The 18,144-nt window shown below is 39.6% G+C and overlaps 2 protein-coding genes across 6 annotated transcripts in view; one reads left to right on the top strand and one right to left on the bottom strand.

Annotated features, from left to right (window-relative positions):
- SPEF2 (sperm flagellar 2) overlaps positions 1-13,156 on the bottom strand; it is a gene marked incomplete at its 3' end in the record, with an annotated part of 113,731 nt that extends 100,575 nt beyond the window's left edge. The window contains exons 1-5 of one of the 4 annotated variants that reach the window (XM_081942872.1): positions 12,942-13,156; positions 10,411-10,513; positions 8,082-8,334; positions 5,263-5,433; positions 3,689-3,829 (exon numbers count right to left, since the gene is read on the bottom strand). In XM_081942872.1, the coding sequence (XP_081798998.1) occupies positions 3,689-3,829; positions 5,263-5,433; positions 8,082-8,334; positions 10,411-10,513; positions 12,942-12,999 (726 nt within the window). In that variant the 5' untranslated portion in view covers positions 13,000-13,156. The remainder of the gene's footprint in view (positions 1-3,688; positions 3,830-5,262; positions 5,434-8,081; positions 8,335-10,410; positions 10,514-12,941) is intronic. The other 3 variants (XM_081942873.1, XM_081942874.1, XM_081942875.1) reach the window with 3 other exon arrangements.
- A 389-nt stretch (positions 13,157-13,545) lies between these two features.
- The window catches only part of PRLR (prolactin receptor), a 203,824-nt gene continuing 199,225 nt past the window's right edge, over positions 13,546-18,144 (top strand). The window contains exon 1 of one of the 2 annotated variants that reach the window (XM_081942883.1): positions 13,546-13,599. The gene's annotated coding sequence lies outside the window, so the exon portion shown is untranslated. The remainder of the gene's footprint in view (positions 13,600-18,144) is intronic. The other variant, XM_081942879.1, reaches the window with a different exon arrangement.

Raw genomic sequence — 18,144 nt, 5'->3', positions numbered from 1 at the left:
GTAACCATTCTTACTTTAATGTCCTTCTTTTGTGGGGAATTCTGTAGTTCTTTCTCAAGACCTTATATTCATTGTCAAGTACTTTAAGTATTTGTCTTTTCTTTATATTTATCTTCCTTATATAGTCAATTATCAGGCCTGGGGTATAGGCCTTCATTATATCCCAGAGGTCCTGCATTGATGTCTCCTCTTTTCTATTTTCTTTAAAGAAAAAGGCCAATTCCTTTTCAATTTTCTATACAAAGTATTTCTCTTTTAATATAGTGTTGTTTAATGTCCACCCAGATCTTTTTCTTTGTCCTTTTCATTTAATTATCGTTGGGTTGTGGTCTGCCCAAGTACTTGTTTCAATCTCAATTTCCTGTATGTTGTAGGCTGATTCAGTTGCTACCCATATCATATTGATTCTAGAAAAGATAAATGTCTGTTTGAATAAAAAGTATCTTGTTTTTAGTAGGATTTATTTTTCTCCAAACATCCTTTAAACCTGTCTCATCGATCATTTTAAAAAAGGGTTTAAGGAGTATCTTTCTATTTGACTTCGTTGTTTTTTGTGAATTATAGTCCATATTCTTATCTACAATTCCACTGAAATCTCCCATCATACAAATATTTAAGTAATCCAAATCCATTATTTTCTGTAAAATTCATCTTGCTTATCATTAGGCCCATAGATTGCTATTAAAGCATTTTCTTATTATTGTCCATAATTTCCACCATCAAAATTCTTCCATTGTCTTCTGTATAAATTTGTTCCACTGGGATTGTATCTTTGATGTAAAGGATCACTCCTCTTTTCCTATAGGTTGCCAATGAAGTAAACATTTTCCCCAGCTTTGGTTGCCTTAATAAGTATTCATGTTGCTTTTGAATATGCACTTCTTGTAGACAAATTATATCCAATTTTAGTTTTCCTAGTTAGTAAAATATTTTCTTTATTTTATTTGTTGAATTAAGTCCATTTATGTTAATTGAGATCATTTTCTTCTCTTCCATATTTATGTTTTATACATAGGATTTATTGCTCTGGTGGCTCTAGGTTCTCGTACTTCTTTAATATCCACACCACCTACAGAACCTTCTTCTATCTCGATCCCGCCTACTGTTTCTTCTTCTTTTTCAGTCAAGGCTGAAGACACCGCTCGTGATTCTGTCACCGATTTTTTATGTCCAGTCTCCTCAGCCTTCCCTCTGAGATGTTCTTTGAAAAATGCTTCTGCTTTTTCAATTGAATCTATTCTGTATCTTTGTCCTTGCCATACAAACATTAAACCTTCTGGTATCAGCCATCTGTAATTAACACCTTTTTTGAGTAGGATTTTAGTCAAAAATTGATATTCTCTTCTCGATTCTCTCACTTTTCTTGGTATTTGCTTCAAAACTACAATCTCCTTGCCTTTGTACTCCAGTTTTCTATCTCTTGCTTTTTGAAGTATTTGTATCCTAATTGCTTTCTTGGTAAATCTTATATAAACTTCCCTTGGCAGGTCATTTCTCGCTGCATATCTTGTATAAACTCGAAATGCTTCATCTATAGCATTGGCCATCTTCTCTTGGGTTAACTCTAGGACATTTGTCAAAATTTCTATCATTATTTTCACCTTTTTCTTCTTCTATATTTTGGAATCTTAGAAAAAATTCTGACCTTTCAATCTCCCAATTCAATATTCCAATATTATCTTTTTCGACCACACTCAGTCTATTATCAATCTCCCCAATTTTCTTCTCTCTTTGGTCACCCTTTTCTTCAATTTTTTGTAGCCTATCTTCATATTTCATCACCATTTGTTGAATACTATCAATTTTTTCATCAGTTTTAACTGCTTTTTGTTCCATGTTCTCTGTTTGTTGTTCAATGTTTCCCGTTCGTTGTTCTATTGTCTCAATTCTTTTTTCCATGTTTTCTGTTCTCTTTTCGATGGTATCTGTTTTTACTTGCAAATTCTGAATTCCTTGCATAATCATCTCTAAGGTAACTGCCTTCTCTCCCTTTTCTTTCTCCTGTTGCAACATTGTCTGTATTGATCTTTGTCCTCCTGCTGGTGAGGAGGAGGGTGTTGTTGTTGCAGAGCCGGTGGTTATTATTCTTTTACTAATCTCCAAATTTTTCTGTATTATAATCCACTTGGTATAAAAAACAATTGTAATCCAGAGTGACCATGAGGTGATCAAAGGTTAAAAAAAAAGAAAAAAGGAAGGAAAAAAGTCAATTATAATCCAAAGTGACCATGGGGTGTCCAAGGTAGAAAAAGTAAAAAGGTAAAAGAAAAAGAAAACAAAAAGGCCGAAAAAAAGGAAAGAAGATTCTGTGGGAAAAAAGCCAAGAGTAAAACAAGAAGGCAAGACGGAGACAGTAGGTAGATCTACTATCAAAAATGTGAGAGTTTAAGTTTAAGTTTTATTAGATTTATAGACCGCCCCCTCTCCCCGAAGTGACTCGGGGCGGTGTACAGACATCTTAATAAAAAACCGTATACAATAATAAATACCCTTCAATTCCCGTAAAATCAAATTAAACAATAGAGGGAAAAAGAAAAAAGAAAAAGCCATAAAAGAGAATAAAAATCTTCAATCTTTTCTATGCCATAATCCAATTGGAAAAAAAAATGAAAATTGAAAACAACCAGATAGGGGACCCAACTTCACAGCAAAAAGAAGTAAACACTGCCATCAACAAAAAAAAAAAGAAAGAAAGAAAAAGCAATAGTTTCAAGGTTTCTTGTAAAGTTAAAGCTCTCTAAGCAAAAGTAAAATAAATTCAAAACTTTTATAAAATGAGAGCCTTTTAAGATCACTCCAGACTTACTCTTACAGTTGTTATTTATTCTCTCCAACTCCTCTTGTTATTGTAGCAGGCAGGGGCACTCTCTTTTCCCTTGAACTCCTGAACACTGTAAGATCTGAGGCCAATCTTCTTTGGCAGTGGGAAAATCAATTTCTTTCAGATCAGCTGATCCCCTGTAGCTGTTAGGTCTCTGAGCCTAATCCTAGTAATAAGATTATTTTGACTCTTCCCTGGTTCCATTGCCTTCTCACATCAAGGAGAGAGATTGGTGGATAAATTCCTGCTGGTAGGTGGCATTTAGGGGAGGCGAAGGAAACAAATCTGGGGCAAACTATCCAGTTTTGTTTGTAATAAACATTATAAATAACGATAGCATCTGTTCCTAGCATCATGCCTTTGACATGATAGGGATGTCTATTGAGCAAAACAAATGATATACCAGTATATTCTTCCATTGGCGTAAGAACTGATGGAAGGCATTTTAATTTGATTCTCAGGAAGAATCTCTGGTTATCTATTTCCCTGTTAATAGCATTCTTTCTGTTAATAACATATTTTGAAGATTCTTTTCCATGTACTGTATATGGTGGTATCTGAAGGCCTTCAAAACAGGAAAAACAGCATTTGTGGCAGCACAATGGAAGCCCTGCCCTTTTATATATGTGTACAATGTCAGCACATACAAAACTGCCATCATTCCTGTTTCAACTCCCTCTGCAGTTGCTACTTCACGCAGGAGTTTATCAGATACCATTATGATTAACAAAGTATAATACTGCACAATGAAATACGTGTGTTTAAAAATGAATGCATTTACATCAAGATACAAGATAGTCAAAATATATAGTAGTATATTCTGCTGCTTGTGCATTCTTTAAATGCCTATAAAACCTCATAACTTACTTCTGCTTCCTTCTTCTTCTTCTGCAGTTTTTGGTCTTCAATCACTTTGTCTGTATGCTGTGGAAGTGGTTTTGGAATCTGGATAACTGCTGCTTGAATCTTGGCCATGATTTCATTCTGCCTGCGTTTTTCTGCAATTTTCTAAATATTCAAAGACAGTAAGTTGTATTAAATTGGTTACTGAATAAAAATTAATCACTTAGAAGTGTTTTTAAAAATCCTTTCTCAGTCCTATGGTGATATGCATCTTCCTCAGTTTTGGGTCTTCTCCCAAAGGACTGGGAATTTGAAAGTTCTGTGCAGTCCTAATTATTCCTAGCACTGCAATCTTCTGGATAGAGACATTGATCCTGGGATCTGTTGGAGCCACTCTCCCAGCTTAGGAGTCGTGGTCCCGAATGCTCCTATCACCACTGGGACCACTTTGGCCTTTACTTCCCACCTTCTCTCTAATTTTTCCTTTAGGCCCTGGTATTTCTCCAGCTTCTCCTACTCCTTCCCTATATTGCTGTCAATCGGCACTGCTACTTCTATCACCACTATTGTCTTCTGGTCCATATCTACTACCACTATGTTTGGTTGATTGGACAGTACCTGCTGTCTATTAAATCTGGAAATCCCGCAGGATCTCAGCCCTCCTGTTCTCCAGTACCTTCTGTGGGATCTCCCATCTGGACTTGTGGGGTCTAGCCCATATACTATGCCAATGTTCCTGTACACAATGCCACTTACTTGATTGTGCCATTCAGTGTATGCTGTTCCTGTCAATACACTGTCACTATGTATTGGACTGTTTTTGAGGCATTTCTGCATAGATCCTAGGGCAGTGATGGCGAACCTATGGCACGCATGCCACAGGTGGCATGCGGAGCCATTTGTCCAGGCATGCGAGGCGCTGCCCTGTCAGCTGGCCAGCGTGCATGTGTGCGCTGGCCAGCTGAGCTCACCCTTTTTTAAAGCCATTTTTCGCCCTCCCCAGGCTCCAGAGGCTTTATAGGAGCCTGGGGAGGGCGAAAAGACCCTCCCCCGGCCCCTTGGAGGCCCTCCGGAGGCTTCATGAGCTTCCCTGAAGCCTCTGGAGCGCAAAAAAACGGCCCTACGGGCAAACCGGAAGTTTGGGAACGGACTTCCTGTTTGCTCGGAGGGTTGTTTTGAGCGCTCCGAAGGCTTCAGGGAAGCCTCTTGATGGTCCCTGAAGCCTTCGGAGTGCTTAAAACGACCCTCTGAGCAAACAGGAAGTCCGTTCCCGAACTTCCAGTTTGCTCGGAGGGTCGTTTTGACTGCTTCGGAGGCTTCAGGGAAGCCTCCTGAAGGTCCCTGAAGCCTCCAGAGGGCTTCCGGGGGGGCGAGGGAGGCTGTTTTCGCCCTCCCCAGGCTCCTATAAAGCCTCTGGAGCCTGGGGAGGGCGAAAAAAGCATGCAAAAAGGGGGGGGGGGTTGCACCTGGAGGGGCATGAGAGTGATGGAAGTAAAGCTATAAAGACCAATTTACTAATACATCTGGCCTCTGATTCACTACAAAGCAGGGAATAAAGATACTGTGTAGCTGACTCAGAGAAAGAAATCAGTATTCACCTTTTCAAGTTCTTCAACCTTTTTTTCCTCTTGGATCTGTTTGGCCTGCTGTTGCTTCACAAATTGCATGCCAACTATCTTACTTTCTAGGAGCTTTGCTTTGTTTTGAAAGCTGTCTGAAATTTGTTGGAGTGAGAGGTCAGCCTGGCGGGGAACTAGTGTTTTGAGTCTCTGAAATGAAATGAGAGATATATACACACAAACATATATACAACACAGGAAGAAGCACACGAATCTTGTTTCTCCTGGATTGGTGGTTTTAATCCATTCTAGAGCAGCTTATTTTTCCAAAGATAAATTTTACTGGATAAGACCAGGGGTTGAGACATGCACAGGGAAGTCCATTTTTTCACAAGGCCTCATTGCTTGTGAAGCACACCTTCATATTGCTCTTTAGTGAAGCAAAGTGGCCATACGTGCATTACCAGGAGCTGTTTCCTAAGCAGTGAGGCCTAGAAAATGTTGTGATTGATTTAATAAGGAGGGCTTCCAAACAGCTTTTCTGTGCTGCAAAGTGCCTCATCTAAAGGATTATCACAACCACATTAATTGTATGAGCCTTCTTTCATCTGGTAGCTTCTAGACGTGTTGGAGTATGGTTCCTATTATTCTCACCAGTACCATGCCGATGGTGAATTCAGGGAGTTGTAACCAATACATCAGAAAGGTATTTGGAGTTGTAGTGAGTATGTCAATGGAGTATTAGATTGAAAAAGACTACACTGACCATAAATAATTCTCAAGGATTATTGTAAACTAGACTTCTTTTATCTCTGTTTGGAGATGTTGGACAGTATTTAGCATTTAATGCTCTACTTTCATTTTCTTCTCTTCCTAATCACAAGAATCTGAGAACTTTTATTAATACTCAAGGAGCCTTTTGAGATTGTCTTGGCAACGTTTCAGCGAGGTCTCACTTGCCATCTTCAGGCTGGTGTTTTGGGCTCAGCATACCTACACCTGTGAAAATCTACCAAAACAAACATGCAAACACACACACACACACACACACAAACTGCTTGTTTAAGAGCTTGTTTAATTAGCTCAAGCAAAATATAATATAGCGAGAGAGAGAGAAAGGGGCTTGCTTACATGTGAAAAACGTGAAAGCCTGAAAGATGCAGTAAAGGCCGTCCTAGAGTTATAACCATTTGTTTAATGACCATGTGGTCGTAAATTGAGGACTACCTATAAACTTAATAGATTTTTGCATTGATGGTGAGGGTACAACCTGCTTAGAGAGAGCAGTAATTATGTGAAGTGAGGGAACATATGTTCTGAAAAATGTATAGCACTGATCTCTTTATTTGGTTTTCTGAGCTGAAGGCCTAGCTTCAACTTCACAAGATAAGAAATACAAGCCTTCACACAACGGCTCATTGTTTCAAGACTGGAAGTGTAAAGAGCTATATGGATATCTATTGGGAGAAGATCAATCCAAGAATTAGATTGTAATTAAAGTATCAGTTTTCTCCAGTGAACTAGTATGACGGGAAACTACTTTGAAAAATTCCCAGAGGTTTAAGCCAGTGGTACTATGAATCCCCATATGAATTAACACTGTGAAACTTGTTTGGTCTGGTGGAAAGCCTTGTGTGTGCTCCCATTCTTCATATGTGCAACATAATGGAACTAGGGTATTGTTGCAAATTATTAAATAGAGGTGTTTACCTTCTTCAACTTGATAGTAATTAATCCAAGATTTTTTTTAAAGTAATCACTTAGGTTTCTTTAAGGGGTTGGATTTATTTTTACTTTATAGCAGCATAGTTTTTAAGAGGCGAAAATATTTAAAACATCTTAAAACGACCATGCCAACCACTAAAAAAGACTGCAGCAAAGTTTAACAAACTCTCTTTGTGAAAGGCAATCTCAATACACTTTTGAAAAGAGTTAGAGGCTAACTTACTGAGAGGACACTCCTAATGAGAACGCCCTGATCTCTATGGCAACTTGTCTATGAAAATAATATGAGAACTGGAAATATGTCTTTTCATTTTTTATTCAAAATCTAAAGTATAGATGAACAGACAAGACCAGATATTCTTTCCAAATATCTAAAGCCAATTGGGTGATGTTGGGCCAGTCACTCCTTCTCAACCTAATCTGCTTAATATAGCTGTTGTGGAGATACAAATAGGAGGCAGGAACAATGTGTTACAACGGCCCCCAACCTTTTGGGCACCAGGGACCAGTTCCATGGACAGAGATTTTTCCATGGACCAGAGGGACATGGTTTTGTGTGGCTTTGCTTGTTTGTGCACACCGATTTCTGGCATGCTACTGCCCAATGCTGGCCACGGACCAGAAGATGGGGACACCTGCTGTATTAGGCCTATTTGCCACCTTCATCTTAGGTGTAATTCTAACTGAAGCATCACTTGAATACAACTGGCATTGACATTAGATATTATCAGTCAATTGCAAAAGGCAGATTTGCTTGGAACAGCTTACATCCTGTGACAACAACAGCATTGAACAAAAGTATCTGCCTATGCCAGGTTCCTGGGAATTCTCGACAGGTAGATGAAAATGCCAAATCCAATACAAACATCTGGTTGACTGCATGTTGAACTATAATACTAATATAATATGTATCAGAGGCTTTCAGGAGTAGAATTCAATATAAACACTATTAAATAACAATTAAAACAGTGTACTCTAGACATATGGATGAAGTGGCCTAAACAGGATTTTTTATCCTTGTACTGTATATTCATTTGATCCTCACTCATTCCCAAAAGGAGTAAATAAGAAGGTAATGCTTTGTTGACAGAAATTCACCAATAAGAAAGGTGTCCTAACAGAAACAAGCTCACCTCACGATATATTTCTGTTCCTACACTTTTAAGCTTTGCATTAGCCGAAGGTCGCATTGCATCCATGGCAACTCCAGTGAGCCCTGCTTTTTTCTTTTTTTCTAGGGCCACATACAATTGGTACACAAGTTTGATAGCAGCTCCATGCTGCTCTGTCATGATGTTTCGGGCTACATTTTGGTCAAACTGTACACCCAGAAGTTGAAGGGTGGGCTCCATGCGAGAAAAGTTGTTAAGTTTTGCATTGGCAAGCCTGTTGAGACAATATAAAAAATTATAAATATGTAGAATATTAAAACTTTCTTGTGAGTTCATCTGCAAGCCTTCAGTAAGCCTCATGTGTGATATGGCAGCAATCGAACTAAGCAAAGTCAGAACTCATAAACATGTCTCCTTTTCAGCTTTAATCCCACTAAAACCTAAGGTCCTTAATTTAGTTTTAATTGCTTATATAATCAATTGCTTATACAATCCATTGGAATTTAATAGGCTTAAGTGACAGATTCTAGCCAAACTTACTTAAAAAGCTAGGTAGGATTAGACTGTGTCATTGTTTGGAGTGACTACCAAGATCTATTACAGATGTAAACCAGAATAAGGAAAAAAAATCTCAAAAGTCAGTACCAAACAATATTGTGCTCTTGCTGTGAAAATTACATGAATCTCTCTAAGTAGTTATCAGGAATCTAGTGTTACTCAAAGGAGACTTTATTGTTATACCATATAATAATTTACTTGTGCACCTGTTGTGCCCCGTTGGCTCTAGCACAGCTAGCTGCAGAGTCAGACGAGGAGAAGGTTGAGGGATAGCCTGGGCCACCTTCGGAGCCTTTGAAAGGCTAGAAAACAGCAACAGAGGCAGAGCCGGGGCCTTCTGTCCTCCCCCCAGGTGGAGAGGCAGCTGTCTTTGGGGCCTGAGCTGAGTGAGGGGGAACAGATGGGGCCCATCCCAGATGCGTATTTGTGCAGAGAGGAAAGGAGAGCAAAGGAAAACAATAAACTGGCTCCCAAGGAAAAGCAGACCTGGACAATAGCCAGCCCCTTCCTGGCTGGGAAATATGGTAAATTGTAGGAGTTTGGGAGTGGGTGGTTGTCACAGACAACCGTTCGCTTTTAGGATACAGCAAGCAATTCGGATTTCTGGCCAGGTCTATTGGGACTAATTACGTTTTATTTTTGTTTATCCACATGAATAAAAGATTGTTCCTACCCTGTTTGAAAAGATGTTTGTTTTTACTCACGAGTAAGTGGCTTATCATTACTTGCTAAGGCTGGATCAAAACAATACCGTGAACTTGGCCAAAAAGTCCATGGCCCATCAAGACCACTGTTCCATATCTCCAAGCTAATCCATATAGGAATCTAAAAGCAGAACAGAATTTGCCACTGCATCTGAAGTGACATAAACAGTCATGCCATTTCCGAAAGTGGTTACTGTGACTAGTTATCTGGTGACACCAGTGAACCTCTTGTTAATCTGTCACTTAGTATGATATGAAAACCAGTACCTTCAGAATCTGCAAACTGTGAAATGCAAGTCATGGTCTTGCTATTGGGCTTGTCATCAGAAATTACCATTGTCACGCACCTCCTGAATTTCATAACTGAATCCAACCACTCCTTAATCTTCATGCTGTCCTTCTTACTGGAACTACTTGTTCATTTGATGTCTCCAACCAAGCAATGGCAATAATACAAAGAGTACCAAACTCTACTCTTTTGGTACTGATTTACGTACTGATAGAAATACCTTGGTGTAGGAGTGGGGAATTTATTGGCTTCCAGATGTTACTAAGCTTCGAGCCCTGTCACACTATCCAAAATTGTCAATGTAGTGTGATGCCCTGCATCACTCACCAAAAGTGGCTTGTAAACTCAGTCTTTCCAAAGCCTAGAGAAAGTTCAAGAAACTGTTTTCTTTCACAGCAGAAGCAACTATATGCGGGGAAATGCACATTTCTGCCCTGCTGGTTCCTTACAGATCATAGCCATCTCTGTGATAATTCTGGGGACATGAGTATAAACAAGGTGCTTTTTGTAACTTTTAACAACTATTGGTCATTCTGGCTGAGTACTGATTATTGTAGTTCAGAAAAGCTGGGCAGAAGATTATCAAGGATCACAATCCTTTTCTGTTTCGGTGGGAAACTGGCTGGGCAATGGCAAACATGGGAATGAAGGAAAGATATATAAAAGTGGGAAGGGAAGTGCACAAATTCCCACCCTGTTTTCCAATGCAAGGAAGTGTTACTTGAACCTACTTTAGTTTAGTTATGATATAGTATAGAGTAAATCGGAACATTATTAAAAGAGTATTAATACTACCTACCTGCTTTGTGAAAACTGATCAAAATCTTCCTGAAGTTCATACTTGTTTAGAAGTTCTCCAATGAGATAACCAGAAGAAAATTCTCTGGCGAAAGATTCTGTATCTGATTTAATTTTCAAAGGAACAGGAAAGAATTTTTGTTTATAAGTTGTGACTCTTCATTTGATACATAATCATCCATTATTATCATGATGTACAGTATAACAACCCAACTTATCTTTAAGGGGCTTGATTGACTTTTTTTTAATTTCTGTTCGCTGCCCATAATTCCCAGGCATATGGGCAACTATATACATCAAACAAACAATCAGTTCATCAATAAACAGTGGTTCGCTAGTCACCATGTTAACATGGACGCAGTCTTCTTTGAATCTTTCAATAGATTTATGGAAATAGCTAAGTGAAGAAGTTAATGTGCACACTCTAGCATGAGATAAATCACATAATTTACTCACCAACAGACTTTCTCAACATCTAAAATTCTAAATGATGAGTTTTAATAATTTAGCAACCTATGAACAGTAGGATCCCAGATATTTTCAACAATGACAGAATTTTTAATGTGCTACTTCACTGGAGAAGTTGAGATACATTAAGAGATATATCAGCCTTGAAATAGCCCATGCTGAAATGTACAGCACAGTCAAACATCAGACCAGGAAATGTTTTATGATATTTTGTATTAAATTTTTAAATAAGTATTAATTATTCAAATAACATTAAGATAATACAAACAAATAATTTAAACAATTAATATAATATAACGTAAAAATGTGTAGTGTTTAGAATGTGGGGATGTTAGCCTTCCCCTGTCAAGACAGGAAACATGACCAAATGAGATACTAATTCTACTTTATTGTAAAGCTGTAGTATCAGAATCTTGTAAATCTGAAAACTACTTTGTGGTTTGGCTACTTTGGTCACAGTTTGATCAGCAAAAGTTACAGCTGGATCTCTAAGCGCCTATGGATAGAATAGCAGGTAGCATTCAAAATAATAAATGATGCTAGGAAGAATCACCAAGTAAACAATTGCCATCTCACTCCCTTATCCCCATGATTTGGCGCTAATTTTTTTTTCTCTATTTATTTATTAAATTTCTACATCACACATAAATGACTATGGGCAGTTTACTAACAACAAATGTAATCTGTTGTCTGGGGGCCAGACTTAATTTCTAATCCTAATTTTTCAGCCTAGGAGCAAAATCTGATTTTAAATAACCACAAATACTAAAAATCAGTGGTACATCTTCTTGAAGGTCTGAACCAAGAAATAAAAGCAAAATTGTAACATAAGCCTGAAGTGAGCCTAGCACCAGTAACACAACATAAAATCCCAAAACAAAACATAAAATCACTGCCCTATGAACTAAAGTGAGTAGAACACTGGATCTTCTGCTTCTCTCCTCAGGAGGATTTTATCTCCAGTGTGGGTGAAACTCTGCTCTGGAGGGAAAGCATTTGTAGCTAAAACATTAGGAACTATGGAATAAACAGATACCTACAAGGACTGCTTGCCCTCTGGAGTCCCTTTTAATTGAGAGAACCTAGCCACAAGTGCATCCCTTGAATCTGCAAAAGCATCCTGAGTGATGAAAATCCTTCCCTTGTTTTCCTTATGGGACTTTCAGATATGTAAATGGATTTGCTCAGAAGGAACATCTTCCAAAAGGATTTTCATGTAAGAAACTCAGTCAGAAGTGTGAAAATCCTGGCTTCTCAGCAATTCTTCTGTGGTATCCAGATAGCTCCCCATCCCTCAAAGTGGGCAGGACCAAAATGGTTACCTTAAGTAAGAATTTAGGGCAATTAACAACATTTTATGTTGCTGCCACTATCACTAAGTGTTGTATCTTATGATTCTTGGTGAATGTATTCTATTTTATTTTTCTTTATGTACGCTGAGAGTATGTCCACCAAAGACAAATTCCCCGTGTGTCCAATCACATTTGGCCAATAAAAGAATTCTATTCTATTCTATTCTATTCTATTAACTTTTTCCTGAGGGAGCTCTCAACCCACTCACTTTTAATATACAGCTCTCAAATACCACAAAAAGCCCTTGAAGCTACAGTAATGGAATGTGGCACTGCTTTCTCCTCAAAGGCCCCTCATATTATTTTCTAATTAATTTTTTTTTCTATTTTCTATTATTATTTTTTAAATCTTCCCTTGCAGCAGATAAAAAGGCAGGCACAAGGATCCACTCAAGCACCCGTTTTCCAAGGCTGTGGCAAAAGCAAAACCACCACCAGCCTCCCTACCCCCCCCCCAAAAAACATCCAGCACGATGGATACCGCGGTGCCTCTGAGCATATCTAAAATGCCATGCACTTTGGCATGCTTTTCCTTCCCGCCTCGAAGGAAGGAAGCGGGGCTCGGTTTCAAGGGAAAACACACGCGCTGGGGGGGGGGGGGGGGAATAATACGAATGTTCTCTCCTGTTGGAGGAGCCTACTGCGGGGAACCAGGGGGGTCCCCCCTCGCCCGGCGCCCCAAAGCAGTGGCACCCCGCTTCCTCGGACTCACCCACTGTCCGCGAGAGCTTCACTTCCCGATTCAGCCAATCGCACAGAATGCCAGTCATGGCCGCGAACGGCCGCGGTTCCGCGCCCTTTCCCCGCTTGGCTCGCGACCGGCTCGAGCCACACTCCGCGTCCCGTCACCACGGCAACCGGCCCTTTCGCGCCGGCATGGCTTAAAAAAAGACGCGGCCCGCCAAGCGGCTCCTGGGGAGAATTGATGTGAGTTTGCGCAGACGAGCCAAATGGGCTCCACTGAGCCCGGAGAGGTAATAACGAAGATCCTGCCGAGAAGCTAAAGGAACGCGGTTGGTGGGTGAGAGCATGCGCAGTTGACAAACTTTTATTGTACCACAACCACCCCAATCCCACCTTCAGGATGGTTTTCATATCGCTTTGGGAAGGAAGGTGGCGGTTTTAAACCCCGGAGCAAGAAACATCTTTTAAACTTTCGGCTAATCCTGCAGTTGCTGCGTCCCCTTTTCTTCCCTCCCTCGCCTCCTTCGCTTTTAAGCGGCATAATACAAATAGCTGGATCTCTTAAATGTCTGCTTCTGATACGATCTGATCAGAAGAACAAGTGTTGGAGGGGACCTTGGGAGGTCTTCTAGTCCAATCCCCTGCATATAACCCTCCTCTAATTTGCCCAGACAATCTTGAGAGAGGTAAGAAGAGATCGGTCCGAAGTCAGCTAATAAAGTTTCTGTTCAGCCAAATGCAGTTCAGCCTGGGAATTCTGAGTAGTAGTTTAGCTCCTGATCCTGATCCATACCATTACTTGTTTTACAAATGTTTACTTGTTGGTGTTACACGAGCCTCTTCAGAGTTGTCTACATGTGAACGAACGGTGAAGGAAGGATCTTCATCTAGAATAGACGGACAGATTTGAAACAGCTGAATCCTTCAACCTAGAATCCAGAGTTGCTAGTGCTGTCTTTCTAAATCCATTTCTGAGTTTTATCCCTTTCTAGGTCTTTGGATTTTAAAATGTAATGTTTAAATCTGAGTCATTGTGCTGTTGTTACCTGGATTCTTCCTAAAGTATCTGGATTTACTTAAAAGTGTTAGGAAACCACACTGGCCATCCTGATAGAAATTGGACATTGTCCCACAAAGCCAGAGAAACTCAAACTCTGTGGGGGTGAGTTTTGGAAAGAGTTCTGTTTGCCTTTGTTCTCCTGCCTTAATAGATCTTCACCTGGAGATAGTGAAGGTGTGACCAATGTGAAGAAATTGGTTTGAATCGCTGTAAACAATAATACTGTTTGTTTTGGCTTTCCATGAGGTATAAACCCAGCCAGTGACTCCTGCATCTTTTTCATGTATTTCAATGAAGTTCTTTGTGCATTTTGTCCTCTGCAGTCTGTTATGGGTAGAAAAAATATTGATTTTGATCTACAGCAATCTAGAGGAAAGAGGGTGAGCAGGAGAGGATTTGGAAATCTTGATTGTGAAAATAATGAGGTCCTGTAAAAATTGGGTCTCTTTAGGAACTCCCATCTCACATTCCTCAGTAGCATTTGCCAAGCCTGTGAATATATTGGGATCAAGTGAGACCTTTTGGGTAGCTTAATGATTTAGAATCAAGGATAAATAATCCATTTATGAATAGTAATCTAAGCTTCAGTCTTAATATGTTGAGCTGGACTGTGCTTCTGAAGGACGGGGACACAGGTATTGCTTGGCAGTATATTTTTTGAATAGGAGTCTATTTACTCTGGTCTTGCCTTGCTTATGTAAAAGATGGAAGGTGTTAGCATCCTATTTACTGGGTTTTCTCGAAAATAAGACTCGGTCTTATATTTTGGGGGGCTCCAAAATAAGCATTAGGGCTTATTTTAGGGGAAACACAATAACAGGGTGATCAGTCCAGCTGAGACTCCAGCGCGTGCACAAGAGATGGCAAGCGTGCAGGTGTTAACAATATCCAGTAGCACCTGCAGCCTGCCGGCCCCTTGGTCAGCATACTCTGGAGTTGCGCAGCCCACACAGCTCAGGTAAGTTGATTACCTGTCCAAGCAGCAGACGAAGGCAGAGGTGCTGGGGGGAAGGCAGGTGATCCAGATGGGCTGCATGGGCTGCGGGAAAGCCAAGAGTTGGTGGGCCAGAGTGGGCAGGTGACTGTGGGAGGCTGGTTTTCATGCGGCAGCACTGGCAGCAGGTGGAGGCAAAGGTGCGGGGGGGGCAGGCAATCTGGACATGCCACGCAGGTCGCAGGCAAGCCAAGAGACATGAAGATGAGTCTCCTGTGGCTGCCTGCCCATTCCCGTTTCTCGGCTTGCCTGTGGCTCACGTCATGTGTCCAGATCACCTGCTTCGCCCCCTGCACCTCTGACTCCACCTGCTGCTTGGACAGGTAACCAACTCACCTGTGCTGCACGGGCTGTGGCTGCTGCCGGACAGTTGGCCTCCACCGCCTATGGTGCTGGCACACCCTGGCTGATGATGACCTTAACTAAGGCTTATTTTGGGGGTGGGGCTTATATTAGTACACTAAAAAAACAGGCCAGGGTTTATTTTCTAGTTGGGTTTTATTTTCAGGAAAACACGTGATTTAACTAAAATGCCTAAAGCCTGCTCAATACCTCATTGGTACCAATGAGATTTCAGTAACTCTTGCTCATTTTGCATATTACTGAGAGATGAGTCAAAATGTCAATCAGCTTAACTTCTGTTTAAGCCACATTGTGAATTCAGGTAGTCCTCAACTTACGACCACAATTGGGATCAGAATTTTGGTTACTAAGCAAAGTAGCTCTTAAGTGAGTATAACCTGATTTTTTGACCTTTAGTGCCATGGTTGTTAAGCAAATCACTCCAGAGAAAGAATCAGGGGATTGTTAAGCAAATCTGACTTCCCTCACTGACGCTGCTTGTTGAAAGCCAGCTGGGAAAGTTGCAAATGGTGATGACGTAATTCTGGGTTGATGCAACTGTCATAAATACATGCCAGTTCCAAGCAGTCAAATTTTAATCATGTAATATTGGTGATGCCGCACAAGTTGTAATTGATAGGACTGGTTTGTAAATTACTTTTTTCAGTGCTATTGTAAAGTTGATTCGTTGCTAAACAAATGGTTATAAGTCAAAGACTATTTCTATTTCAGCCAGATGTGGGATATACATATTTTAAAATGAAAGAGTTAAAAGACCGAGGAATATTGTAGTTCTTTATTTTTGAGGAAATAGCTGATAGTTCACAGGTTTGTTGCCAGAAGATGGTTCAAATTGCATGTGTAAACTACTGTGTTTGGTGAAAGGGTGGGTACATTTATAATCAGCTGTTTATAATAATAAAAACTGTTCTTACACGTGAGCATTTTATAAAAGCATGGGTCAGTATATAAATCTTATTCATATGTACTTTGCCTCAGGTCCCACTATTTGGGACTGAATCTAAGACCAGTCTTTTTAACAGTTAAAATCAATGTTGTATTTACTGCTTTGTACACAGTATTGAAATTCAGTTGTAAAATCCAATATTGCGCCCAGGGACTTAGACCCATGTGATGAGGCATTTTCTTCCCTCCCCTGTGCATCCTTAGAAGCTACACTAAAAGCTTGGTGATTTTAGAAACAGATTTTGAGATATTCTGGGGACTGTGACAGGAATCATCAACTACCATCGGCAGAAACATACCATAGATTTCTTTACTTTTGAATTCCCCTTCACAGAAGGTGTGCCAAGTTTGTATTGCACAGGTGTTAATAAAGGCTGTAATGAAATCCAGGTTGATTGATCAGTTCAATTATTTTGCACAACGGTTGGTGCTGATCCAAGTATAATAATATAGGTCTGCAGTTTATCACTGATAATTTGACGTATGTTCCAGTTGCATCAGGTTGGCTGACCTGACACAATACTGTCTTTTACTTGTAGACTAGATTGTGCTGTGTGAAAGCTAAATTGCATTTTTAGTTAGCAATGTGTTACAAACTTACGGTAAACCGCTCCAAACTTGATTCCAGAAAATAGAACTTCAGTAACAGAGTTGTTGTCAATGCCTGGAATGCACTACCTGACACTGTGGTTTCTAACCCAAACCCCCAAAACTTTAACCTTAAACTGTCTACTGTTGACCTCACCCCATTCCTAAGAGGTCTTTAAGGTCTCTGTCCTAATACTCCCTTGTATTAGTTTTCATTTCATGTATACATAGTCATGTTTATATTTATATCTATTATCTAATTCATGCTTGATGAAATAAATAAATAATAAATAAATAAATAAATAAATAAATAAATAAAAATTGATCATTTTATGTTTTGAGGGACAGGAAACAACAACTACGGGCACTCATCTGGAATGTGCTTTGAATTCAGACTAAAGATGTAGCTTCAATTGAATCATTTTTTTAAAAAAAAGCATCTCTTTTTCATTTTTAAAGTGTTCTGGAAATACATGAATCAGAACAAACAATGACCTACTGTAATAGTGTTATTATCATTCTGTTATTCAGTTGCTGGTAAACTCACCATGATAGTAGATACTTATCTTTTTAAAAAACGTCTTTTTCGATTGTCTTCAGTTCTCCAAACCATCAGAATCTTTCTTCTACAGGACTCTTTCTTTAAATTATTTGTTCAAAATATTTCATGTATAGTCTCATCACTAATGATTACAGGGAACCATTTACTTATAATTATTTGTTTTCCTTGTTGTTGAAGCATTTCCCATAGTTTTCTCCAGTACTGAGAGACATCATGTTCTTATTTCAGTTATTCAGATTATTAACTTCTAAAGTCGTATCAACAGTGACTTAACAAAATGTTCCCTTATTGTTGATGTGATGTCTTTTCACTTTAATCTGACATACACTATTTCCCCTACAATCTTTTTCAGATGTCTTTTTATTTCATGGCTACGGTCAAAATCACTGTGAAATTTCTGAGCCTAGGAAAATAAAGACTCTTACTGCTTCTTTCCGATTTGTATTGGGCTGGAATTTCCTGTTGACAGAATCTTAGTTTTATTAACATTGAGCTGTAGAATGGCTTTTGTAATCTTGTCACCTTCATCCAGAGATTCCTTAAATCTTCCTCGCTTCAATCCTCAAGGATGTTTGAGGATTGTAGGTTTTCAGAAATCCGTCAAGCAGTGGTGTCCAAAATGTCTGCCTGCCTTACGCAGAGTTTATTTGGCTTTTATACAGTTTTAACAAGCAAAGCAAAGCAGGGGGAGCAACAGCATTGTTTTTGGTTTACTCCCT

This window comes from Natrix helvetica, assembly GCF_964273705.1.
Source record: "Natrix helvetica genome assembly, chromosome: 2".
NCBI classification, from domain to species: Eukaryota; Metazoa; Chordata; class Lepidosauria; order Squamata; family Natricidae; genus Natrix; species Natrix helvetica.
Note: the sequence above shows the minus strand (reverse complement) of the source record. Positions and strands in the feature narration are given on the sequence as shown.